The 26,475-nt window shown below is 47.1% G+C and overlaps 2 protein-coding genes across 3 annotated transcripts; one reads left to right on the forward strand and one right to left on the reverse strand.

The window, feature by feature from the left end:
• Positions 1–1,216: 1,216 nt before the first annotated feature.
• Positions 1,217–8,775, reverse strand: LSM4 (LSM4 homolog, U6 small nuclear RNA and mRNA degradation associated). Its single transcript, XM_080385470.1, has 5 exons — positions 8,636–8,775; positions 8,422–8,463; positions 8,185–8,283; positions 5,536–5,719; positions 1,217–2,663 (listed from the first exon to the last, which is right to left on the reverse strand). The coding sequence occupies exons 1-5, from the start codon at positions 8,636–8,638 to the stop codon at positions 2,575–2,577; spliced, it is 417 nt and encodes a 138-aa protein (XP_080241596.1). The 5' UTR covers positions 8,639–8,775; the 3' UTR covers positions 1,217–2,574.
• A 44-nt stretch (positions 8,776–8,819) lies between these two features.
• On the forward strand, positions 8,820–24,859 carry PGPEP1 (pyroglutamyl-peptidase I). Of its 2 annotated transcripts, none has more exons than XM_080385467.1 (5): positions 8,820–8,909; positions 11,812–11,864; positions 17,352–17,468; positions 17,986–18,218; positions 18,597–24,859. In XM_080385467.1, the coding sequence occupies exons 1-5, from the start codon at positions 8,849–8,851 to the stop codon at positions 18,787–18,789; spliced, it is 657 nt and encodes a 218-aa protein (XP_080241593.1). In that variant the 5' UTR covers positions 8,820–8,848; the 3' UTR covers positions 18,790–24,859. The 2 variants fall into 2 exon arrangements, with proteins under 2 accessions (XP_080241593.1, XP_080241594.1); XM_080385468.1 differs by lacking the exon at positions 8,820–8,909 and adding an exon at positions 9,162–9,307.
• The last annotated feature ends 1,616 nt before the right edge of the window (positions 24,860–26,475 follow it).

The raw sequence follows: 26,475 nt of genomic DNA on the forward strand, positions 1-26,475 counted from the left end.
TCCCAGGAAGGGCGTGGGGAGGGTCTCCATGGTGGCCTTTGGTGGGTGCCCCCCAGCCCTGCCCATCGTTCTGGCCGGGACACGCTCGCCCTGCCAGGCTGCACACAGCCACCCACGCCGGCAGCCAGGCCCAGAACTTTTTCCTCCTCTCTGGTTGTTGCTTTTTATCTCGCTCCTCCCTGTTTTGGAGGTGGTGGTGGTTTTTTTTTTTCCCCTCCTCAGCCGCAGCTCACCTCCCCCCACCCCTCCCTGTGCTGCTATGGGGCAAGGTTGAAGCACACGATGGTCGATGGCCCCAGACACTCGCTTTTGGGGCAGAAAGGCTCAAAGCCACCGATGAGCATGTACCAACACCCAGGCTTGATCCTACACTTGCACAGAGCCATCTTCCACCCAACCTGCTGCCACATGGGGCCGACTGCCCTCGCGGGGGGATTGTGCCACAGCTCAGGACAAAAATATTCCCGCCAGAGGTGGAAAAAGGAAGGGGGGGGGGGGGGGGGAAGACAAGCAGGGAAGGCTGCTAAAGCCTGTGGTTGTCATTAAACAAAAGCAAAACTTAACGAGCTCCCACCTCTGTCCCCAGAGCTCTGCCAGGAGATAAGGCATACTTGGAGGACTCTACCCTGAGCCGAAGCCAAAGCTCCTATTGTTGCGGTGAAGATTTATCTGGCCAGAACAGACCTTCAATCCAGCCAGCACCACAGTTGCTTCCTTTTTCACCCAGGCAGCTGGAACACATGGCGTTTCTGCGGCTGGAGGGACTTGAAAGGGAGGGAGCAGGTTGGGAAGGGAAAGTCTGACACAGGGCTCGGCCCGGGCTTTGCTCAAATGCCACACGGGTGTTTATGCTGAGACCAAGTTTCCAGGAGGGAGGACACATGTGCCCCGTTCCCAATGCCTGGAATTGGCTCCTTGGTGGAAGCTAGCTTGCCTGGGATGGGGACTGAGTGCCGGCACTGCCGGGAGGAAAGAAGGCCACAGAAAACATGTGGCTACCGTTAGGAACCAGAGATGGAGCCTCTCCTTGGGGATTCATCACTTATACCGGGGCTCCAGCACGGGTTTAGGCAGCAGCCAGCTGCAGGAGCGTACGCGGAGTCAGGCAGGGCTCAGCACTGCTGCAGACAGAGAGGAAGGCATTTCGTAGAGGTTGGTGATTTATTCCTACTCACCACTGCACACAAGTTCTATAAACATTAAAAAAATAAGTATATATAAAAGCATGTTCTTTACTCATTTTCAACACAGTGGTGATGGCAGAGTAGGCTTCAATACAGGAATTCAAAATAGGTTGCAAACCAAACTCAAAAAATCCATTCAGAACAAGTCACAATATCAGCTTGTCCCCTAAAATGAAGCTATTTCATCCTTTCAGGGGGTTGAGGCACAGCCAGAGCCTCTGGCTTCCCCCTGTGCCCCCATGCAGGCATCCCATTCAATTCAGCCAGGATATTTTGTGGGTGCATTTTGCTCCTGGGACCCTGGCACCCCGTGGGATGGAAGACTGGATCAACCCGACCTGGGAATTCACGAGAGCTTTAACTTACAGGGGTGGGGGGACATGCTCACACGCTGGTCTGTGTCCCCAGGGAAGGATAATCAGTGACTAGAAAAGGGAATGACAAGTACGTATAGTGAAGTCAGTCGCTAGGTACCAGAAGAAATAAGCTTGAGAAATACTGTCAGGGTTCAGGAGGACTTTGTGTCACAGGCACAAGGGAGAGAATTTTCAAAGTGGGGAGAAAAAAAAAAATAAAATCAGCAGCTAGGTTGCTTTTCAGAAAAAAAAAAATTATCCACCCATGAAGAGTAAGGGGCACATCAGCCTTCTGCAAGAAAACACAGAAAACCCTTTCCTGTAAAGGAAACCTCTAATCTGAAGTCAAATTGGTAATAGACTAACTGGGAAAACCTTTTATCACAAAGCTCCCTTGGAAAGAACCCTTGAAGGCCAATGCAATGTTCATCCTAAGTTCTCCTTCAAGCCAGAAGACAGAACTAGCTGGCCAGAAAAAGAAGATAAGCCATAGCTTAAAAGTTTGTTGTTTTTTTGTTTTTTTTTAAAAAAACAAACCCTTAAGACTATTGGTGTAAAGATACAACATCCTCAAAGTTCAGTGTTTTTAAACCAAAACACTTGCACCTGTTACAAATGCGACAAGTTTCCCAAGTTTCAAGTGTTAAAAAAAAAAATATATCCAACCAATCCAGAAAGTGTGTGCCTTCGTTCTTATACCACTGTACAGGATGATCTTTTAAATTAAACCTGGTGACCCTGAAAAATTAAATAGTATTTTCACCCTCAGGAGAAGGCAGAACTTCAGTCCTTACCCATGAATGACTTTTTTTTTTTTTTTTTTTTTAAGTATTGCCAATGACTTGTTGACTACAAGGAGCAAATAACTCCCCTTTACCAGATTAAATTGCGAGGGGCTTCCAAACGACACGATTCGGGCACTGATCAACTGGCGGAAGAGTAGAAAGGTAATGCTTTTGAACACATGGCAATCCTGAGGTGACAAAACCAAACAGCGGTGCAGCCCTGTCCTCGGCCAAGGCGCAGACAACCTCTCATTGCTTTGCCGATTGTCTGCCTGGCTTTTTTTCCTGCTGGCCTCTTCCACTGCCCGGTATTCCTCGGCCACGGCCACCAAACACACCTACGGGGCAGAAAGAAAGAGCACGGATGTAACAGCATCACTGTAAGCCAGCAATATCTCCCAACCGCTCAGAGCTTCATGGTTACTCACGTTTTACCCGAACATACGCCTATTTTCTAGTCTTACAAGCAGTAACAGAACTTTTCTATTTCTCCCTTGTCAGCTCCAGACCCTGCAATTACGAGGTGCATAAACTTATTCCCCCACACCAGCCCAGCAATACCTCCCTGGTGTGTTAACGTGAGAGCTGTGCCATCATCCTAAACTGACGTTAACTTCTTCTCTCCTATGAAGACAGGCTGAGCTGGGGTGGTTCAGCCTGGAGAAGAAAACATTCTGGAGACCTTATAGCAACCTCCGAGTACTGGAAGGGGGCTCGTAAGAAAGATGGAGTCAGACTTTTTAGCAGGGCCTGTAGCAATAGCACAAGGGGTAATGGGTTTAAATTAAAACAGGGGAGATGTAGATGAGTTATTAGTAAGAAATTCTTCACTGTGAGGGTGGTGAGGCTGTGGCACAGGGTGCCCAGAGCAGCTGTGGGTGCCCCATTCCTGGAAGTGTCCAAGGCCAGGTTGGATGGGGCTTGGAACAACCTGGGCGAGTGGAAGGTGTCCCTGCCTGTGGCAGGGGGTTGGACTGGATGGTCTTTGAGGTCCCTCCTAACCCAACCCACTCCATGATTTGAGAATTCTCCCGAAAAATGGAACCAAAGAAGCAATACCACATGTTAAATCCAGTGGGATGAGTAGGTGATACTGCAATCCCTGAAACCCATAAGGGCAAACCAAAAGCAATGAAGAGGACAAATCTGTTTGAAGAGCGCTCAGCTACGAGCCGCGACGGAGTGCTCCAGCGCTGCGGAGAGGTTGTTGGGTACAGCACACCACCAGGGAGGCAGCAGGAAGCAGGAGGCTGCATTGAGACCCGCTGCAGACATACGAGCTTCCTTGTACCCAAAAGCTGTGGCTGTCTTTGTCATGGGAGCTGCTGAGCCCACCCCCACTTTCCCCTCCCTGCTCAGATTCATCCCAAACCGAAAGCAATTCTTGGCAGTTGTTTTTATCTTGGCATGCAAGTGATAAAGGGACTGTGGATCTACCCTGCCAGCCAACCTCCACACAAACGGCAGAACCCAAAGGAGACCCAGTCCAGGCACCAGGCAGAAAAGCTTCTCTGGAGCCCTCTGCTCTGGTTGCCTCATCGAGGCGATGTGCCTAAACCAGAGGCAAAACAAAAATAATTGCTCCTAACCCTGCAGTGCTTGGGATGCTCGCAGGGCTCCAGCTGCTCCCAGCAAAGCCGAGCAAAGACTGCCATACTTCTGCACTTGGCAAGCCGAGAAGTAAAAGACGAAGGATTACCAGTGTCAGAAACAATAATCCTTTCAACTGTGTGCACAATTATAGCTTTACTTCTGCCTGCTGGCCTCCCAACAAAATTGTCCTGCCTTTCCCCCCCCCCCCCCTCCCTTCATGTCTCAGTAATGAGAGCCAAACCTTTTAGCTAATTAGCAAATGCTGAAGCTTCCCTTTAAAATATTCCATCAGCGAATTTAAGCTGCACATCAAAACAGCAGGGAACTCCACCTCAAACAGAGCTCAGCTCTGCTCTCCACAAGGTGGGTATTTCCACAGCAGAGAAAATATTTCAGCTAAAATGTTTGTCCAAATAACCATATCCAAAAAGCTGTTATGTCAAGTGCTTTGGACACTGAAAAGGGAAGGAGGAAAAATAAAGGCGCCTTCAGATTTGTAAAGGTCACTACTGCATGCTCGGAGCTTCCAGGAGGTAGCACAGGCAGCAGAAATCGCAGGGTTTTTTCCTCCAGAAGTCCCTGAGAGTTGGAGACGCCATGCGTCCCAGTATGGTGAGATGGCCCCAGGTACATCCCAGCTGTCCTACCAGGATTCCTCGCATAATCAAAGCTCAGGGAGCTCCTTAAGGGTGCTCCACAGAGATTTTGCTCGTCCAGTGTCTCGGTCCCCAGGACTCCTTTTAAAACCTAAGATTTCCTGGGCCAAACCCGAGTCCGCTGTAGCAAGGAAGCGCACCTGGGATTTTAAGCTCCTACTGCAGGCTAAGCCTGCGCCGACAGCAACCCTGGGGCCGAGCAAGGTGACCACGAAGTGAATCGCAAAGATGTGGCAGGAGGGGCGAGCACGAAAGGAGAGCGACGGCTCTTGGGCTTCCAGCAGCACAGTTTGGGGAGAAAAGAGCAACATACCCCCCAGCTGAAGCACCCTGAGATCACCTAACCCCATGAAGTGGGACAGGGAAGGAAGCATTGTTTTGGTGACCTGTTTCTTCGTAAGTGGCAACCTCCCCTTTTACCAGAAACATGAATTATTTGTGTTGAGCAGGAGGAATACAAACACTCAGATGTTTAAAAAAAAAATAAAATCAACAAGTCAGGACATCAAAAGCCTCATTATAATGCCAGAAAAGATGATGTTTGCCTATCACTGCCATGGTCAGAGCCCAGTCTATTTTCAAATAGAATAGCCATTTGTTTTTCCCTTCCTGATGCGCTAAGCTAACAGACACCAGTTTTGTAGGGCCAGGCTCCCAAACTAGCCAGGAGGGGTAGAAACAGCCAAGTTCAGACTCTCTTAAGCTCCTGCCCAACCCCAATAATGAGGGAGGCACATCCCTGGCACAAATCCTTTCTATTCTTTGGCAGAGGCTGCCTTACAAACGAGGCAAGACACTTGCTCGACTAGATCTTGCGCAGGAGCGGCTCCAGCTTCTCCCAGACACATGGTCCTGGGTTTAAAGCCAAGAAGTGAGAGCCATTCCTTGCACAAGAGGGGCAATTTAAAGCCAGGGATCCCCTTCACCCCTCTCCGAGCTGAAAATCAAACAGGATCATTACCTCGTCCAGCACCTCCAACACCACGGCCCTTCTGTTGCTTCTGCTGTTGCATCCCACCACGGCCTCTGCCCTTGGACACCACCTCTTCTTTCACCATGTCAATTATTTCATCAGGGATACGCAGGTATTTAATCGTGCTGCCACGAATGTAGCACTCTGGCATCCTCCAGAACTTGTCTCCATCCTGTTGGGGAGCAATGTGTTAGGCTATGAACAAAACCCCGGTGCTTTTGTATCACTTTTGGGACATTTGAGTATTTCTGTCACTTCTGAAGCATGTGACAGCTCCACCAATCTTTTCTGAAAGCATTATCTGTAACTAGTTGCAAAAAAAAAAAAAAAAAAAAAAAAAAAAAAGTGTTGTGTTTTTTTTTTCCATCCAAAACATGTAGCCCTACTACCTGGGTGGGGAGGGCACTGAGCCACGAGCAACTGTGGTTTCAAGTTGTTCCACAACTGCCTCTAACACTCACAGAAAATGAAAGAAGAAGAGGCTGAGGAAACAAGCCCCCTTCCCTTCTTGTGTAAGAAGGGAATCGAAAGCGGGGCTAGAGAGGCAAGCGTGGTAAGTTACAACGGCTACGAACAAAAACGCAGCTGCAGCAAAGGCGTGAGCATGGCCGGGTTTCTTCTCCAGCAGCCTCAGCTGGGAGTCACCTCACTCCTTCCCTCCTCTGGGGTGTGGATGGAGCAGCAAGGCAGGTCTGGAGCCAGCTGGCTGCAGGGTGTGTGCCACCAGAGCACAGTAAATGCAGCTGTGGAAAATAAGCTTAAAAATTATATGTATATATGTAAAAAAAAGAAGTCTTCAGGTGCCCAGTTACAGAGCAGCTGCCTCTGTGCGTTGTTTAACGCAGTTTTGGGGCTTTCCTAGGACACTACCTATCAGGGCTTCAGCTCCTGCATCCCGAGTGCAGCTGTGGGAATACGAATCGAGTCTTGAAGCTGAACAACAACTCAGCTGCCCATGATGTAACTGGGAGGAGGGACGGGGACCCGCCTTGTCCCGCTCCGCCACTGCAGCCCCGACTCAGCAGCGGCTCTGTCAGGGTTTGGCTGCAGATGGGATCGCTTGAGCCCAGCGATTCTCAAGAGGCAGCATGTGGACGAGGCATCTGTCATGTCCCAGGAGAGTGGGTTAAACAAGAACACTTCGTTCCTCCTCTCCTGGGATAAAACAGTCGGTTCCCCCCCTCCACCCAGGAGTTATTTGGGGCACCTCTGCCTGTACCGACAAGTCCTTCGCGCACAAGACAAGACAGAGCAAACCAGCCCTCTTCCAAGAGACACCCAGCAAACCCCACCCTGCCTTGGATCTGCCTGGCTGCTCCTTGGCTCGGGATGCAGGAAGGGATGGAGCCAGGCTCCCTGCTTCCTCGTTCCGGCCTCCCCAGAGTAAACAACCGCCTCCCGGGCCGGGACCGCCCGTCCGCCGCCGCCCCGTGCCATCTAGCGGCCAGTCCCACCAGTGCCACCAGTACAGCCCTGGCAGCGGCTTCAGCTCGGCTTTCACCCAGGCTCCGGAGGCATTTTAAGGTGGGTGGATGCAGAGCTGATGAGCCCGGCCGCTTTGCTGGGTGACTGGATCCCTCTGGATCGCTCAGAGGGAATAAAACCTGAGCCACTGCTCTTCCACAGCAGAGCACTGTGCATAGGAAGCGACATCCCAAGGAGGAGGAGATCGCCACCTGTTAGCACAGATAAGGCTTTGCTGCCTCTCACCTCCTTTTAGGCCCTCTCCTGCTAAATTCAACAGCGGTTCCTTCCTGTCTGTCCCACCACAACTCCATGTGCGCCCACAAATATCTAACCCTGCTGCTCTGCCCCAGAGGTCCCTCTCAAACCTCGCTCCAAATGTTTACTCTGTCATATTGACATGCAAATGTGCCTCCATGCCCCAACAATTTCGCCCAAAACTTTCTTGTTGTGGAGACAACAGGTATGGGGGGGTTGCAGAGAGATTTTCAGAAGAACGAGGATCTCTCCCAGGGAGCTCTGATGCTCTGGGGCAGGGAAAGAGCAGCGACAGCCAACATCCATCCAGCTGCTGCTTCCCACAGCGTATGGCTGGTAGGGACAAGACCAGACATTTCTGACTGAGGTCAAAGCCCAAAACACAGATCACAATCTTCTGGAGCAACTTTGGCCAAGGGCAAATGTACCAGACGGTGCAGAGCCTCGGCGCAGGCAAACAGGCTCCTCCGTTTTGATGTGGAGAGTTAAGAGTGTGAGAGACAAGCACATTAATAAAAGTCAGCGTGGTGTTTGAAGCAGACCTCGCTTCTCAGACAGTGTCTGACAGATGAAGGCTCCATTTGGGAAACCCAGCTCAGCATCACAGTACAGGCTGTTGCACACTCTCCTGTGGCCCCCAGCCCCGCACTGAGAATGCTTTTGCAAGGGGGATGCATGTAGAAAGCCACTCCGCCTGAGTGGGCACATAAGTGCATTCCTTCGTTACGGATATTATAAATAACTATATTATATTTGCATTTCAGGCAGAAATCATGCTTCCACAGAGGCGAGGGCCTCTGAGCTATAGCAGAGCTGCCGCGGCTGCACAGCCGGGCACCCTTGGGGACACTGTGCGAGGGCTCACAGAGGGTGGGTGACCCCCTGCCCGTGGCAGAGGGGGGCGCCCAGCCTTACCCGGGACGTGCAGATGACCTCCCGCAGGTTGATGTTCATCCAGTTATCACAGCTCACCAGGTGCCCGTTGTACGTCTCTCCGTTCTTCAACTCCACCAGCTGCAAGAGACAGGAGTGACGGGGTGCTGGTCTAGCCCCGGTACAGGGACCTGCACCGGTGTCACCCGCACGGCACTGGTGAGCCTGAGGCCGGGGCAGGCTGCGGGCCCGGGGCTGGGCCGTACTGCCGGTACTCACCATAGGGTGGTTCTGCGCTGTCTTCAACAGGGACAGGGGCAGCTGCGAGAGGGGAAAAGAGCAGAGAGGCCTCAGGCACCACCGGGAACCGGAAAACTGACCGCTACACCGGGCACGCTGCCCCCGGCGGCGGGCAGCGCTGAGCCCAGCCCCCCTCCCCGCGGCTCCTGCCCCCCCCCCCAGCTCCCGGCCCTGCCCAGCCACCGCCACTCACCATCGTGCCTCAGTCGCGGAGCCGCCACCGCGCCGGGCGCTACCGCTCAAACCGCCCCCGGCCCCGCGCGGGGCCAATCAGAGCGCGCCGCGGCCCGGCGGAGCCAATCAGAGCGCGGAACACGGCATCGGCCGTAAAGCAACGCCGCGCCTCCCGGTCCGCGTCTTTACGACAGCGCCGCAAATTGAAGAGCGGAGCGGGAAGCGGTGTCGCATGCAGTGCCCTGCGCCGGCTTCCCGGTGGCCCCTCCCGGTACCCGCGGATCCAGGCCCTGGTTGGTGCTCTCCCCAGGCCCCCTTCCTGGGGGGAGGACAGCCCTGCGCGTGGGTCAGGCTGAGCGTTTTGTGACGGTGTTAACCAACATCCACCGGAGCCCCTTACAGACTCCTCTGGGCCCGGGAGGCGCTGCTCACTGAGAAAGCGGCTTTGGGCCCAGCCCTTCCCGAGGCCGCCTCCCGCTGAGCAACTTCCGGCCCGACGGCGGAAGCGGCGGGTATAGGCCGCTCTAGGCGGCGGGGCGGAGCGCGCTCGGTGGTGTGGGGGGCCGCTCTAGGCGGCGGGGCGGAGCGCGCTCGGTGGCGGGGCGGGGCTGCTCTGAGTGCGGGGCGGCGGCGGCGGCGGGCCGGGACGGAGCCGTGATGGAGAAACCGCGGCGGGCGGTGGTGGTGACGGGTACGGGGCGGGGGGGGGGGGAGCTGGCAGGGGTGGAGGGGGATTCTGAGGTGGGAGGTGAGGGGAGAATGGGGGAGCCCTTCACTCAGGTGGGCGCGGGGGGCCTGTCCTGTCAGGGGGTGCCTAAGTAGGGGGTGGGGGGCTGTCCCCTGTGTGGGGTGATAAGCGGGAGCGCTGGGGGTGGAAGGCAGGGTCTGGGGGAGCACAGGGGCTGCAGTGGGTGATGGTACCAGGGGCTCGGGCGGGGGTGCTGTTTGGTGAGGGGCTTTCCTAATGCTTGGCCAGTCGGGGAGGGGGGCTTTGGGATCCCCCTCTTCCACCCCTGATCCTCCCCCAAGGGTTTGCTGGTTGCGGGAAGGAAGGGGACGGAATCCCCACGGAGCAGGATGAGCGGCTGAGGCGCAGTGGGGGCCACTCGCTCGCTGGCTGCCCCGTCCGGAGCCGTTGAGGTGTCGAAGCCGTGATCCACATCGCCCACGCAGCGCGGCCGAAGCGCCTGGGGGAAGAATAAGTGAAGGAATGAAAGGCCCCAGCTTCGCAGGCGAGAGCTTGTCAGGCTCCTTTGCCCGGGGTACAAAGGCCGGCTGGCTTGATTTGTGGGGAAGGCAGTCCTGTGACAAATGGGGAACTCGGTGAAACTATTCAGGGCTCCCCTCGGCAGCTGAAGTTGAGGCCGTTTGAATAACCAGTGAGGGGTGCGTTGTCGTTGATGCGCTGGAGCGGTTTTAATTGGAAGCCAGTGCCTTTGCAGAGAACAGTTGCGGAGAGCGAGGAAGCAGGTGGCAAATTCTGCCTTTCCCAAACCTGTATCTAGTGCTGAGCAGCTGCGCTTGCTTGGTGGTGACTAAACAGAAAACTTGCGTCAGTAAATACTCTGCTGCTTGCAATACTTCTCTCTCTTCTTCCCCCGTTTTCAGGGGAAGTCTGTTTCTAAAATGCATTGGTTATCTTGTCAGGTCTACCCGTGTTTCATAATCTGTCGGCAATGTCATGCTAAATTCCTTTTTAAAACTAGGAGAGGTGGTGTGTTCCCGTTGAGTTACGAGCATGTACTTGCTGAGGATAAGTATTAGTCGTGCACAATTTCTTTTTTAGAACTGTTTAAGGAGATAATCCCATAAAGATCTCTGCAGCTGGTTTACTGCTAATGAGCCTTGGAGGGCCCTATTGTGGATGCAGAGGAACTCCTGGGCATGCTCGGTGGAGTTTGCTGCTGCTGACAAAGTTGCTTATCTTCTGTGAAAGAGATAACACAGGGGATCTGTCTAGGAGATGAGTCAGAGGAGCAGTAGCCCACAGTTGTGTTCATGCCAATTTGCGTTTGGCTTCAGAGTGAGAGGGGTATGTTAGGTGCGTGGGCACCTGTAGAATTTCAGCCTTCTGGTAGCTGAATTGTTAAAAAGAAATATATGTGGTTTATTTCTTTTGTAAGACTGTTAGGGTTCCTTTAGGAATGAAACCTGGCAGGTGGCGATTGTGCATTTCGATGACTTGACTTGTTTGCCTGTGCTGCGGTCATAGAGACAGAGGTTTGCTCACAGGAGGACACACCTACATTTTAATTTTGTGGAAACCTTTCAAAGATTTATTTTGGGGAGATACCGACGCTGGTTAGGTTCTAGGAGATCCATTGGTGTGGACAAGCCGATGCTGTGCAAATTCCTTACGTCATCGTGTGCAGTATAACCTCAGACTTAATGTTGATAGCAAATACAATGTTTCCATTAATGTGTCATATAATATTTGTAGTCCCTCTCAAATCCTTTCACGAGTTAGAATTTATGTCTCCTAATTGCATTAGGCTCATAGGGTAACTCTGACATTTTAAATTAAAGCATATTGACGTTGCAGCCAGATAAATTGCTTAACCTTTCTGTGCTTGCTCAGGAAAAGATGTTATGGATTACTAGTTAACTCTAAGTTATTCATTAGGAAATGTAGACGTGGTGGGAATTTTTGATAATGCTATCATAACCTTTGCTGCTTGGTGTAGGTGGGTCATCAACTGTGTTGCTTATTTCCTTGTAAGATGTAACTGACACTAACAGAGATCTTGGTGAAGAGCTGAACAGAGAAGAAATGTTTGAGACAGGCTTGTCTGCATTTGTGGAAGCATCTGTGTGGGCTAAAACAATCAGGAACAGAAAATCCAATAATGATTCTAATTCCGTGACATTGGTCAACTTAGCTGTTAATAGCAAGTTTTTCTAACCTGGTCAGGAAGGAAAAGAATATGTTTCCCCAGCATCTGTTGGGGAAAAAAAAGAGTATCTTCTGAGGCAAGCTATTGTTTTCCTTCACAGTAAAAGGTGTATAGTTCAAATATTTCCATGAAGGTCTCTTATTTAGTACTTGGGTGTGAAGTAAATAAGGATTGGGCATTAGAAGAAGTGAGTTTTCTTTCGGGATATGTAAAGCAGGAAAGCACAGGCTGCTTTGCAACTTTTAAGTTTAGTAACACCTGTAAGGGTGACTTCATCACCGAATTCTTACTTCTCTTCCAGGGTTTGGTCCGTTTGGAGAGCATGCTGTTAACGCCAGCTGGATTGCAGTTCAGGTAATGCTGTGACTTTGTTCTTAGCGAGTTAAGAGAGCCGTGCTGATAACGTATCCATACAGATTTTAGTTTGCAGCTCTTTTATAACTTGTCTTCCCAGTTTATTAACTGAAACCAGCTTGCTCCAGATATCCGGATGGTCAGCTGGATAATGTTTTATTCACTTCTCAGAAAACAATCCCTTAGCTAGTAGAATTTAATGAGATTGAGTTAATGTAGCTAAGGCAAGTAAGGAATTCATAGGCTTACTCCCTAGGTTTGAAAGATGTTAAATGGGGCAGGGAGCCTGGAATCTTCCTCTGCTGTAGAGAATTAAAAATAAATAAACAAACAAACCCAGAAGAATTGTTATGTTTTTCTCTCAGTTCTAGCTTCAATCTGGGGAACTTGGTTAACCTTTAAGCCAAGTCTCATCTACAATAACACTTCCACCTGGTAGCCTTGTGGAGTCGAGCGTGCCGCGGAGTTGTTCAACATGGCTCTGAATATCAGGACTCTGACTCCACGGCAAAGCAGCTGCTGCTGCCTCTGTTCTCCCCTTGGTTCCTTCTGCAGCTGCCGGCCTTGGGCAGTGGGCTGCGGCAGGTGAAGCAGGAGGTGTGGGGGGATCAGGCAGTGTTTGTGGCTGCGGAGCCAGCCCCCTCTCTGCTGAGAAAACAGCAAGTGATGTTCGACTGGCGGGGTTGGACCTTGCTGGAGCCAGGAGTGCTCGAGAAGGGTTGTTGCTCCAGCAGATCGTACACGCTCGAAAAAATCAAGTTTATGCCACTTTTAGCTGTGTATCTACGTGAGCATGTTCGTCTGTAACGCTGATAGGTTCACAAGCGAGGCAAGAAGAAGAAATCACATTCATGCTAGATGCTAACCTAAGGTATCAAGGCTGCTTGTTGTAAAAACATCAGCTAGGGACAGTGCTGCCACATTATCCTGCTTCTTCCTCATTTGGCACTTGTGGATGTGGTTTATGACAAAGCTACTGGGAATTCAAGGGTACCTTTTAGTACAGTTGCCCAGGGAATTAAATCTACTTTTCTCCCTGATGCATCTCTCTTCCCTTCAGAGCTCTGAGATTAATATCTTCTTTAGAATGCTTTTAAATTAAATCACAAACTCTCATCAATTACAGTCAACTAATGTCCAGATGTCTAATGTGTTGTCTGATATAAGAAGACGAAACCTTTGCCTCCAAGAGCCTTTTGGAAATGAATACATTTGAGTTAGGGTTTGCTTGGTTTAACTTTGGGGAAAAACGCAAGCTGTGTACGGGGGGGGGCAGGAAATATGCACGTTACTGAAATTTAGTGGTGAGGCTAATTGATTTGGTTTGTTCTTCCTCATGTAATGTCAGTTATTGTAAGCCAGCTACTTTTATTCTAGAGGAGATGGACAAAAAGGTATTGTGCTTCTGGAACAGGAAGAGTGGTGGGTATTCTGATGTCGCTTACGCAAACAAACCTGATGTATAATTCCTATCAAGAGAAATGGCGTGTTGTTCCTTCAGCCCAGCAACTCGAGGCACTGATGGCTGCTCAGCTGCATCGCTGATAGATGAAGTAATCACGTGCATTTTAAATTCATTTTATGGGCTTGGGGGTGTTTAGAGAGTATAAAACTAGAGTTGGTGGTGTGTGATGTGCCGTGTTGGAACCCATCTTTCCCTGAGTCCTGTTTAATAGCTGATGGCTTCTGACTAAAATCATCAACTTTGGTGCAGCGGGGAGGATTTGCCTTTCCTCACCCTGTCTCAGCCCTGAGAGGCTCAGACAAAAAGGAACAGCATGTCTTTGAGCACATGCGAGTTGGGCATTGTGCAAGTTTCAGACAGGGGACTTCATGGAGCTGAGTGGACACAAAGGCGTGTCTGAGTTTCTGAATCCCAGACAGTGTGATCTGCATTTTAATAGAAGAAAAATCAATTAAACAATCTTTGTAAATCCTTCCTAGCTTTAGGGCTAAGGTAGTTCTGGTTTATTACATCTTTTATTATCCCACATCCGGAGGATAAAATTCTCTGCTTTTCTTTCCAGTCCTCTTTTTGGTTTTATTTGGTTCCTTATGTAGAACGTGGATATGGTATGTCTTTTCCCTTGAACTGCAGTGGATTTCTAATGTAGCTGTTTGGTTTTGAAAGCTAACTATTTTTACATGTGCGTACCTTAGATAGTAGTGGCGGTAGCAACCTAGTAATGTGAAGATGAAATGTTCGGAGGTTTTTACATGTGGGGAAGAGATTTCCTATAAATTCAGAGGGAAGAATAACTTCTTTCTGCTTTCTTTTTTAAGGCTTACAGTAAAAATATACTGTGTTAATGTGGATTTGCTGTTCTGCGTTTTCGTTGTTTTGGTATTTTATTGGAGGAATTTTTTCAGCTGCAGTTTTCGCTTGGGAGGGACCTTCCTTGCCAGAAGAAGGTAATGAAACAGGCTTTCTGTTCAGCGCATTTTCTGGCCTCCCCGGTGTGACTTAGGTGTAGACACAGGTGTGCCCTGTGGACTGTGAAGCTCACGGGCTTCTGCCTTCATCCCCCCGGAGTGCTTCTGGCTGAGCTGGAGGAGGAGGACAGAGGTCAGAGTGCATTTTGACATTACTAAGGACAATTGCTGTCAGGGTGTCTAGACAGACCTGATAAGGATATTAAAGGCTCACAAAGACGACCATTGTTGAGGGGTCAGGGAATCGGTCAAACATGTTCGTTTTTCTGTATTTGTCAGGTATACAAGGCTGTGGGTAATAAGTTGTCTGGGGGCCAGCATACATCTTTATTATTGAATGGAAGCGTGCGAACGCTGTGTTTGGTTAAAAGAAGGTTGTGAATTTGTAAAGCTGAGGTTTAACGTGCCTGCATTTGGAGAAGGTAGCTGGCACGGGGGTGGCGCAGCTCATACGGCCCGAGGTTTCTTACTCGCTCTAGATGCTTGTTCAGCACAGCCGGTAGAACTTTCTGTGATCAAATTCATCTTTAGGAGCTGTTTCGCGCTCTTTAGAGAAGTGATGATGAATTCCTACCAATTAACGCTCTGGAGATCTTCAACTTGTATTTGAATATTCTCGTTTGTAAACTACTTACTTTATTAACGCACTACATAAACCAGCTAATGTTTTGAAGGCAGATTTGTGTAAAGATGTGATGAAACATCACTTAGCATCCATCTCTGGTAATGAACTTCTGTGTGTGCCAGACACTAATCAATACAGCAAGCCTTTAATATCAGACTTACCCTCAGAGCCAGAGCAAGTGATTTATCATTGTTGTTGCTCATATTTGCTGGTCCGTGAAAGTCTTACTCTTGCCTTTGCTGCATTTTTTAGCCATCTTAAATCTTGTTACACTTTGGTCTGTCCATACAAGTGTGAAAGGTTTTTTTCTTGGTAGAGAAACGACTGATGCTGATAACTACAGAAAAAAGGATGCTCAGGTACTGCTCACATTTGTATAGAGGAGGTAGGATTGTAATGGGGTAGTCCAAAAACCTCAATTTGTCCTCTCAGCTGTCTTAAATTTGAAATAATTTTAAACCTAGGGAAATACAAGTTTTGAAATTGAATAAGCTTCATTGAAAATAGCTAACTTAGCCTGAAGTTTGCAAGTATCTCTTATGTGAGGGAAAATAAAGCTTAAGAATTGCATGAAAGAGCAGCTCTTGGCTCTGATCACCCAATCCAAACCCAAAATAGAGATAACTTAGCACATTTCAGAATATTCTTGAGTGATTTTGATAGTTTGATGGTTTCTCACGTTGCTGTTTCTACCTCAGATCCATAAGAACAGCGGGTTAGGGGTGTGAGAGTAGCAGGTTATTTTCTTGCTGTGCGTGCAGCCCCTTTGATGTTAGCACAAGTAATCGTTCCGAGCTTTTGGTGCCAGTAAGCTTGCATATTTCAGCTGATGTACATCTCGGAGGAGAAGAGCAGCCCCAGATGACAAGCTCCTGCTGTGTATTAACTTGTGGAAAGCTGGGGTTGGTTCTTTTAGCTGAAATGCAGACCTGGTGACGGAGGTGCTGGAGCACACAGATCCTGCCTTCAGAGGAAAGGGTGCACCTGCAGCTTCTTTCCAGAGGAGACAGGCCTGTGGGCAGACTCTGACTAAGGCTGTGCACTTTATGGCATATACAGTCACTTACTGGACTTGAAAAACAGCTGTAAAGTTTTTCCAGAGTGCCAAAAAATGTTGTCCTCATTGGAAAGAACCTTGATCTGAGTTAGATGCTGTTGGAAGTCATTAAACACAATAGCTGAAGTTGCTTCAGCTGCTGGAGGACTTGCATGAGGCTCCTAGGTTTGAGCTCAGCTGATGATTTTAAAAACATGTTTTTTTCAGAGCCTTCAGACCACGTGTGTATCCTTTCCTTGGGTTCTTGAAAGGTTGGGTTTGATGGCTCTGAAAGGTTTGGTTTGGGCTAGGCTGAAGTACCAAATGGACAAACCTGGAACTGAAGCTTTACTGGTGAGACTAGAGAGTGTTGAAATTGAGACCAAAGAAGAGCAAGGGAGAAGCGGCCAGGACCGTGGGCTGTACGTAGGGGGAACCTGCATTGCTGGGATGAAACTGTGTGCTTCCCAGTCAGGTATACCAGGAGGGAAAAAAGATCTTTCCTCTTCCCTCTGGTTTTAAACAAGTCTTTGCAAGGTATTGAACTGACGCTTTGTGGTTTAAAAGGTTTAAAGGAAATTGCTTAAGTGTATTGCCTGGATATTTGGGATGTTTTCAAGGCATGGCTTTAGTTAACATTACAGAGGGAAAAATAATTTACTGCACTAGTTGAATCACTGCAATGGTAACAGCTCGTGTTGCAGAATTAAGTAAAATCTCTCAGGTATAGGTAAAGCTAACAATGGAAACCCATTCTACATTTGGGAAACGGGCTGTATTGTATTCCAGATTCTGCCAAAATAAGACAGATATGTTGAGGAGGGTGTGCCAACATTGCTTCAGCTTCTCATATGGGGAGTGTTTGCTAATATTTGTGGAGAATCACAGCCTGGTAGTACCGTCACCTAACCCTGAGAGCTCTCGATCAGGAAACAAATGTGAACTTGCTCTCCAGGCCAGCAGTCCTGAGAAGAGGACAAATAAGACTATTAATACAATTCTGCCAATTCTACTTTCTCTGCATCGTATGTAGTTCTTTCAAGAAGTAAGTATGACTATATATAAATAATGCAGCCAACCTTTCAAGTGTGGGTGTTGCTGATAAGTATTGTCAGTTAAACGTTGAGTTCTTTGTTATGCACACATCAGAGCAAAACAAACGGTCCTGTGGGTGAACTGTTAACGCAGGTGGAGAGATGCCTTTGTTGTTCCCCGTTATGTTTGATTTGGGGGCTTTTCTTTGCAGTGCTGTTTACAATATACAGCCTGTAGTGTAAGCTGACATTAGTCCTTCACAGCAGACTTGCTCTGCCTTTAAACCCTCCAGAATTATATCTTCTGCTGAGCTTGTGCCTGACCATCTTGATTTTGTTCATTTCCTTTATGTTCTTAGGAGCTGGAGAAGCTAGGGTTGCGAGATGATGTGGATCTGCACGTCTATGAAGTCCCAGTTGAATACCAGACAGTGCAAAGTCTCATTCCTGAATTATGGAAAAAGCACAGTCCCCAAGTAAGTGGGTAAAGGGAGGAGGACAGCAAACAGTTGAAACCTGTCATGCTTACAGCAACAAGCATAGTGTGAAGTCCCATTTTTAATGCATGTTCAGATTGGTAGCCCCTCGCTAGATCTTTTCCTCTTTTGTCGTGAGAACATGTGAACGTGTAGAATTTTATAGCTCGAATAGAGCTCTAATTAATGGGAGCAGTGGGTGTGAAGAGGCCACTGCAAAGGGCTGTCTAGACAGCGTGCACTCAGTCTGTGCCACCTGGGCTGTTCCAGCAGTGGCTGTGAATGTGCCAACGTTCATTTTCACCCTGCCTAAATTATAACTTAGGCCAGGAGGGGGTGAAACAAGAATTGTTCTGTACTGGACCCACAAGTTCATTGGTAAAATGACTTGTTACAGTGGTATATTACAGGAGCTCTCACATGAAGAACTCCATCAGTCTTTAACTGGGAATAGTGGGCAGTTGCTTTTCTACCTTTTGTATTCTGGTTGATCTAACTTTTTTATTTTCTCTTGTAGTTGGTGGTTCATGTGGGTGTTTCGGGTATGGCTACGACTGTAACTCTGGAGAAGTGCGGCCATAATGTAGGTTATAAAGGCTTAGACAACTGCCGTTTCTGCCCAGGCTCTCAGTGTTGCGTAGAAGGTGGCCCCGAATGCATCGATTCCATTATTGACATGGACACGGTTTGCAAGAGAGTCTCAGCACTGGGGCTGGATGTCACGGTCACTATATCTAAGGATGCTGGCAGGTATGGGATCAATGGGGAAAACAGACTCACTCTGCAGTGCATGTTGCAGTCGTACTCAAATTCATAGGCTTTTCGTGTCCAAATTCACGTTCAAATTCACATGCTTTTCACTTGTCATGGGGCTGGCAATATCATTTATTTTTCAGTGGTCACCCAGTCATTGGGGGGTGGGGGTGGGGGGAATATCTTTTAAGCTTCTTTGTCCTATATTTGATTAAAGTAACCACACAGATGCACAGTACCCAGCTTGTATTCCACTCGTGATTGCAGGATGTTGCTGTAATGCTGAATGATAAGAATACACAGTCCACCCTGTCCTGCAGTTTGCATGCTGTGTTTGTCACTTGTTGCTAAATGAGCTCTACTCTTGTATTTCAGATACCTCTGTGACTTCACTTACTACACTTCCTTATATCAGAGCCACGGGAGGTCAGCTTTTGTTCACGTGCCTCCGCTGGGAAAACCATATAGTGCAGAACAGCTGGGTCGAGCGCTACAGGCTATAATAGAAGAAATGCTGGATGTTTTAGAGCATTCTAAAGATGAAATCAATTGTCAGCATGAACACTGAAAGGGGGCAGAAGCTGTCCTAGTATTGCACTTCCATAATTTTCCCTGCTACTGAAGTACTGGGGAAAATGGTCTGAAACGTAGACACCCAGAATTGGAGACTTCAAAAAAGGAAAATTCCACTTCTAGAAATTGACGTTTTTTGTCAAATGTGTGCATTTCAGCCTAGGCAACAAAGGATTCAAAATCTCTTCTTTAAAACACCTGCAACCACTCATTTCTGAAGTGACTGAAGTGTGTGTGCTGTGCTTTATCCAGAGCTTATCTGTCAGCCAAGTGACAGCTACTGACCAGTCTAATACAGCGCAGACAGAAAGTTTCTCATCTGGACCTGGCGTTCAGGTGCAGGGAACTGATAACCCAGTCTTCTAATGACTTGTCTAAAGACTAGACTTAAGTTGAAAAGTTTGCTTTCAGTTTGTTCAGTTTGTTTCCCCTCTTTGTCCCGAATTATAGGTTATAACATCAAAGTACATCTGAAAAGCGTTGGAATGGTGTGTGGGTTTGTCAGTTATAAAACAGCGCTCGGTGGAGACGAGGAGTCTTTGAAATTGTTTTGCTGAAGTGGAAAAATATTTTAGGCACTGATTTCTCACCCCACATTGTCCTAATACTTGTAGGGTCCTCTGTAATGTGCTGGTTAACTGGTAGCTGCAAATAGAAGGGATGTGTTTTGGGTTCCTTTTGTTGTGGAGCAGGAGATAGTTTTGTTTGGTTTTTTCTTCTTTTATACACAGTGTGAGCCTAACTTGCGCCAAATATTTCCAGATGTCTTTTTTATTACGCTCTCAATGCCACTTTCCTCACTCAAGTCAACCATATACCTCCTGTACAAAACACATTGTTTCATATGTGTATAAAACAAATCATTAGCGGTTAAATAGCTTTGCTAAAGGCCACTTTCTCCGTGGGAGATCTTTATCCATAGATTCTTGGTGCTAGCTGTTATTTTTAAGGTGAAGGCTGAGTAATTTGTAACTTCCTTAGTTACAAATTTTCATTTGTGTTAAAGGTTAGAAGAGTACTGTTTAACTTAAATTCTAAGTTGCCACCTTGATTTATTATAGGTGTAAATATGCAAAAGTGTGGATTTGAAGACACTCTGCCAAATGAAATCTAAAATCTTAAACTTAGTCTTACTGTCTGTAAACCAGAGGCAATTATTTGAAAACTAGGGATTTTGCTTAGAATGAGTATTCCGGGCTGTTTATTCGTGTCTCCCTCCCAATGGGAGGGTACGAAGTGCTGCTTCTTGTGTGAACTTTCCCAGTAATTTGGGGAAGTGTACATGCAGGTTCTAAGCAGGACTTTTCAAGTGGTTCACACTAGTCGTGCATGTAGGTTTGCTGCCAAATTACAAGGCTCCAGTGAAAGACGGATGATGTTACAGTGGGAACAGCCACAAAATTGATAATTGATGACCGGTAGGTCTCATTGAGGGGCCATTTAAATGGAGAGGGTGGTGATTTGATTCTGAGACTTTTACAAATATAAATTATATATATATAAAAACCCCAACATTTTGAAATGTTTTAAAATACCATTATTTTCATCTTTCTCATTATGAATGATTCTGCTATACTGTCTCTCAGTGAGAGCTGCCGTTAACTTGCTGTTTTCCAGTAGAAGTCTAGCAACAAAAGAAACACCACTTCTCCTTGTAACCCTGCAGAGAGGGCGAAGACATCTGCAGTTGTGATAACTTTGCTAAGGGGACTTGTGTATGAAAATGTTGGGATAGACTTCTGGTTTACCAAGGAAATTACCGCTGTATTTACTCTGCAGGCTCTCCTGGTCAAAAGAGTTTGCCTTCAAAGTAAATATTCTCTTTTGCATTCAGCTATGAAGTAGCACTTGTCAGATTGTCAGCAGGCACGCAGACTTTCTGATTAGTAATTTATTATATTTAATATTTTGTTTTAATTTTTTGTGGTTTGACACATTTTTGCAAATAGTTGAGCTACTTATCTTGTATGTTTATTCCTTTATCTGGTAAAAAGTTTTCATCATCAGTGTACCTTAGCTGCTAAACTTTTAAAAGAGGAGTAATTCACGTATCCTGCTATGTTCGGCAATTAAGTACTTTTTAGTAATGCTATTTAATTTACGTGTAATGTAGTTGTGAACAAAACAGGGGTGGAAGATCAACAGTTTAGCGAGACCATAACAAAAAAGAGTATGGAATTGAAGCGGCTGTAGGAAGGCTGTTTGGTCCGGCGGTGGGGAGGGTTTTCTGCTGGCCGTCCCTCCCCTTGAGCAGTGAGGGCTGGAGCAGGTCGCTGGTCGGGCTCTGGTGGTGATAAATGTCTCTAAGCGAGATGTGCCGTCTCTTTGTCAAATGTTTGTGCTTCCTTTGAGCATCCAAGCGGGCAGCCTCAGAGACCCCCCTGGGTGTGGCTGAGGAGGAGTGGCTCCAAATTCATCTGGGGAAGGTAGACAGCGGCGGCTGTGTGGAGAGAGCAGGTTTCCACGCTGGTTTATTCAGCCTGTTCCACACCTGTAGATACTTTCTTGGGTGCTCTCTGGTTTTGAGCCAATTTCTGTGACTGCTGTTCATCTGTGGACTGCAGTGGTTGACCTATGTGTCAGCATTAAAAATCTCGGTTTTGGAAATACTTTGCCTTGGGCGTCACTTTGAGCTGTGCGTTTCCTCGTAATCTGTTCTTGTGAAGCTTCCGTCTGATCAGTTTCTTAGAAAACATAATTTATTTTATAATCTCTTTGAGGTTTTGAGAATTAGTCCCCAGAGATTATGTTTGTAAAGGGTGTCTTGGTGGTAGAGAATTTTGTGTAGTGAAACTTCTAAAAATGGCATTAAACTAATTTTATTTAATCTGACCTAAATTAAATACTTTTGGTTTTTTGAAAGTTTTTTGTTAAATTCATCAGTTCATAATGCCTTTCCAATAGGTGGATATTTTCTTTGGAAATATGTCAAACTGATGCAGAGCTTCAAAAAGCTGATGTTTTGTGTCATGCTTACTTCTGCTTTCTCTTCCAGATCATCAATAAATAGGATTTGCTAATTTGCACTGACTGGGAGACCTGTTGCCAACCACAAAAAACTTTGTGCTAGTGAGTAAGTGTAGGAAGTTCAGGTTTAGTGTTAATTACTGCGCCTGCAATTTGTAAAATGTAAAAGCTGGTAAAGTTTTTAGAATCCTGTGACTGCAAAATTGTCTCTGGGATACGCTTCACGGAGAAACGGGGGTGAGAATATTTTATGGGGAAGAGAGAATTAGGGAGGTTCCACTGTATCGGGTCTGATGTCATTTTATCTGCTTGCCAACAGCTTGGAGTAGGAACTGGCTAATGTGTTGGTGAAGTTTGGTGATGACAGTGTAATTGTTGCAGTTACTGGATGCTGCGGAGGATTTTGGGGAACTCCAGATACTCGTAAACTCCTTCATAATTTGGCAACACTGCTGTCGGGAAATATTTCTTTTGAATTAAACATGGTAATCTACATTATAAAACACAGCAAAAAGAAACTGTGACCTCGAAAGTTTCTTTAAAGACTTGTGGGTGACTTGATGGTCCTTATGGGTCCCTTCCAACCTGAGATATTCTGTGATTTTATGGTATGGCTGAAGGTGAACACCCGTTGTACAGAAGCTATTTGTAATTTTTTTGGCAGCTTTGGAAAAGATGATGGAATCTCTGAGCTCATACAGAGCAGCTCACACTTATCTGGAGTATTCCCCAACCTGATGGCTTCCTCCTAAATGTGGTAGGCATGGGAAAGGATGAAAAGGTCATGAAGATGGTTAGAGGTGTTGAGTGTGGTTGTGACATGAGGCTGCAGCCAAGAACTGCTGAGCTTCCAGAGTCCTTCCAGGAGGGACCTGACTGAGCGTGTTTAAAAGTTTAAGACTTCATGAAAACTATCCGGTTGCTCTGCTTTCACCCCGAAGAGGAGGGGGATTCGAAAGCAAGGCGTCTGGAGTAAATTTGAGATAAATGCTTCCTGGCTGACTCCTCGTGGAAACAGAGAAGGCGTTTGCACACAGCGTCGTGCTGCGCATCAGGCTATGCTTTGATGGGTGCTGCCTGCTGCCCGTAGCAGAAAAACAGCCTCATTGAACCAGGGCTCTGAGCTGATACGTCAGCTTTATCTCCGTAGGGTTTGTGCAGCATGTACCGTGGTAAGTCGGGTAGGAAACCGTGCTGTTTGTATTTACTTACCTAGACAGTTACGCTTAGATGTAGCATTCAAACTCCCACCTGTCTCTCACTGTCCTGCCGGATGCGCAGGCAATATTTAACCTTTTAGTGCCTCGGTCAGCTGGCAAAGGGGATTATTCCAGGCCACTGTCACACAGTGCCATGCCTGGAAGAAAAGCCCGGGAGCTTCCAGGCTTGTAGACTCGCAAATGGACAGCACAGACTCCCAGTGTCGTTATTTTTGTTAGTGAAAAGTCTAAATAATCCACTGAAGTTTCTTCTGATACTCAAATAATCTTCATGTGAAGGAGTGCATGATTCATTGACCTCACATGCAGGCTTCCTTACGAAACGTATAAAAGGAACGGCAGGAGGAGGAGCTTCTTAAAACCAAAAATGGGAAAACCATATAAACGAGTTGAATTGGTAATTCCCCGCGAACAGGAGAGCTAGCGCTAGGCTAAAGCGGCGATTATGGTCTGGCCATGTTATTTCATGGTTTAACTTGTTGTGACTTGTGCATCTTTTTTAACTTCTAGGCTCTTTCTAACTCTCTAACCACACAGCTGATGCTCAGGCACTTCTTCGAGTGAGTGGTAGTGTTTGGAAGCTGACTGGATTTTTTAGACGTAGAAAGTACACGTGTATTTGGGAGTTTTAATTATGATTTTCAGATTCCATCCCACAGTGCAGATAATGAAATTGTTGGCAATTAATTTGTGCATACTTTCACAAAGTGATTTCATTCCTATTGTCTCCTTCAATATGCTATCCAATAATATTTTAATGAGAGGAATTTGAGTTCCGAAGGCTTCCTTTCAAACTTATCTGTCAGCTTGAATAAAACACCCCAAATTGATAGCATAAGTACCTGTCTTGATGTAGATGGATTTGTTACTTATGCACCAGAAACCCTAACATTTTGCAGTATAAAGTGCACTTTTTCTTAAAAAAACCCCTTGTATTCATGTCAGATTAGTGGCTTACATGGTGAAAGTGATACTCTGCCAAACCTCCAAAGCTGAGGATATTGTTAATTCTGCATATTAATTGAAAGCTGAGATCCACTTCTGCTCAGTCTATTTTAAGACAAAGTAGAGAAGAAAATGCCTCCCCCTAGATAGGAATTAAATATAGGAAATGAAACTACACACTGCCCTTAAATAAAACTCTGTGCTACTTAAATACACGTTTCAGGTTTTCTATTGCACCAGCTGCTTAAATTGCAAATGTTTACTTTGATTAAACAGGGAGTGCCTTGTCCTGTGCTGGGCTCACTTTTGGAAAGCAGAGTGGTGGTGATGGGGACAGACGAGCCATTTGCTTGTAAGGCGGAGGGAAAGGCTGGGCTTTCAGCACCAGGAGAAACTGCTGGGCTCGGTCAGTGGCCCCTTGATCCAAGGATGCTCTTCAGAAACTGCACTGAATTGAGTTCTCGAGGTTTTCTGACACCCGCTCAGACCCGACAAAGGGAAAAAACAAAGTGTTTGCTACTTCCTTGTCAGTCTTGGTTGGGTTGGCCCAATTCGTGAAGGTTGTCTTGTCTCTTCTTCAAGGTTAGGTGTTTCATTCGGATTCTGTTATGCATGTTACAGTGTCACTCAGCCTCTCGGGTCCTCTGTTCGTTAATTGTGGTGAAATAAACAGTCGTCTGTCTGGGTATCTCAGGTGTTGCTGATCTCGTGCTTACCAGGACTCTTGGAGCTACAGTTCTAAATCTGTTGGGGCTTCTGTTTTTCCCAGTGTGTTCTTGCAGTGCCTTGTAAAACCAAACAATCTAGTGTGTCACTAAAGGGCTGTGTAATAAAGAACCGTTAACATTCTTTCAGCTTGCTATTGCTAGACTGGACTTTGTAACTGAAAATTTAAACTGATGTTTCAAAGTAAATAAAAGAGTTTAACTCTGACTCCTGGTTGTCTTTAACAGTTGTGGGAAGAAGTCATTTTTAAAGATGCCTTTTGTAGGATGGTAATTACTTACCAATGATCACAGACTGGCCAGATAACGGTGTATTTGGTTTTATACCATCCCTGAAGCACCTGCTGCCGTTGGAGACGAGCCCTGGGACTACACGTCCTGTGTAGCTCTCGTTTGGAATGGGAACAGATACTGGCTAGGCTCATTCTCTCAGACCGTATGTCTTGGATGTCTGAGTAATTTTATTCAGAAAAGTATTTGGAAGTTTTCTCTTGCCATCATCATGTATGTGTGTTTCTTTTATGTTCTTTCTTTGAGGTGAATTTTCCAGCCCTAACTTAGACCACAGAGCCTAACAGAGCAGCAGATGCCCTTCTAAACAGTGTGCTGCACCAAAATGTTTAACAAATTTTATATAAACTTTACTACTATTAAGATACAGAGGCCTGAGGAGCGTGTCCTTCCCCTGATTCAACGGAGACTCATCAAAGCATGCAGCAGCCCAGTTAGTTCCTGAGAGCCTATAATCCTGACACCTTTGGGGAGCAAAACCTCCTTAACAGTTTTGATTCGTGAGTTTGAGACTTGCCCATTTAATTCAGAGCTGGATAATTCCAGGAGGCAGTGGTGAAAGGATCTGATTAATCACCCCCCTTGTACAGGGGCTAAAACCCACCAGTTTTGCTCAGATTTTTTTTTAATTTTTATTCAGGAGGAAAGGCTTGATAGAAGCTGTCTGAGTCTTGGAGAGTTTGGAGCCACAGTCTTCCAGCAATCAGTTGCCTCTGTGCATCCTAAGCTGGAATTGGGACAAGACGAACTGGTTTTATCCCCTCTCCTCCCCGTGGTGTTACTTTAAACAAACAAAAATAACTCTTCCTTCTTCGCTCTTGGATGGGGTACCTGTATAGCCCAACCTGCGCACGTCAGCAGCTCTGGGATCTGCAGCAGCGGGAGCAAGAGGCTGTTCTGCATGTCTGTGAAGAGCGAGGCTGGACGGGCTGCAGGACTTGCCAGCCAGTGGGTCCGTCTGCAGCCATCTGTTCCGAAGACAAGAAGGGGAATCGCATGCTCTGGCAGCATTCAACAATCTTCCCAAATCTTCTTTGGAGATATCAATGTCCTGCAGGGCCAGACAGGCAGGCGTGTTCCTGGGGGGCAGTGTTAAAGTCTGGAAAAAGCGAGGCATGCCGATGTCAGATGCATGAAGGAGCTGCTGATCGCAGCTCATCAATTGACTTCCTCCATTTTCTTTTTCACTTGAGTTTCATAGCATGTTGTGCAAAGTCTGCGTTGCCCAGTGGACCCTAAATCTTCTCAGACTTTTCCAGAGCTGGCAGTTAATAAAGTATTTCTGCTTTACGTGTCTTCTGCTCTTCTCGCGTGGCCTTAAGCTGCAGCAGCAGTTCTCCCCATCTCCAAGGATGTCATCTTGACCAAAGGGGATTTCAGCAATGAAGCCTGGTGGGATGCAGCAGGTGACCTGCTGGCAGGAGGTGTTGCTGTGATTCTGAAGCTGACTTTGTTTTGCAGGCTGCAAATCCCTCGTGAGTTTCCCCAGATGCTCAGGAACCTGCTGTAAGGCATTTTCTAGCCGGATTTCTT

The sequence above is a fragment of the Falco punctatus genome (assembly GCF_963210335.1).
Source record: "Falco punctatus genome assembly, chromosome: 4".
Lineage (NCBI taxonomy): Eukaryota > Metazoa > Chordata > Aves > Falconiformes > Falconidae > Falco > Falco punctatus.

Coding starts and splice junctions, on each gene's coding strand:
- LSM4 (XM_080385470.1), bottom strand. Junction 5,720..8,184: donor AGGTCATCTGCACGTCCCGG/GTAAGGCTGGGC, acceptor GCTCCCCAACAG/GATGGAGACAAGTTCTGGAG. Junction 2,664..5,535: donor TGTTGGAGGTGCTGGACGAG/GTAATGATCCTG, acceptor TCTGCCCCGTAG/GTGTGTTTGGTGGCCGTGGC.
- PGPEP1 (XM_080385467.1), top strand. CDS start 8,849: ATGCAGTGCCCTGCGCCGGCTTCCCGGTGGCCCCTCCCGGTACCCGCG. Junction 8,910..11,811: donor ACCCGCGGATCCAGGCCCTG/GTTGGTGCTCTC, acceptor CTTCTCTTCCAG/GGTTTGGTCCGTTTGGAGAG. Junction 17,469..17,985: donor GGAAAAAGCACAGTCCCCAA/GTAAGTGGGTAA, acceptor TTTCTCTTGTAG/TTGGTGGTTCATGTGGGTGT.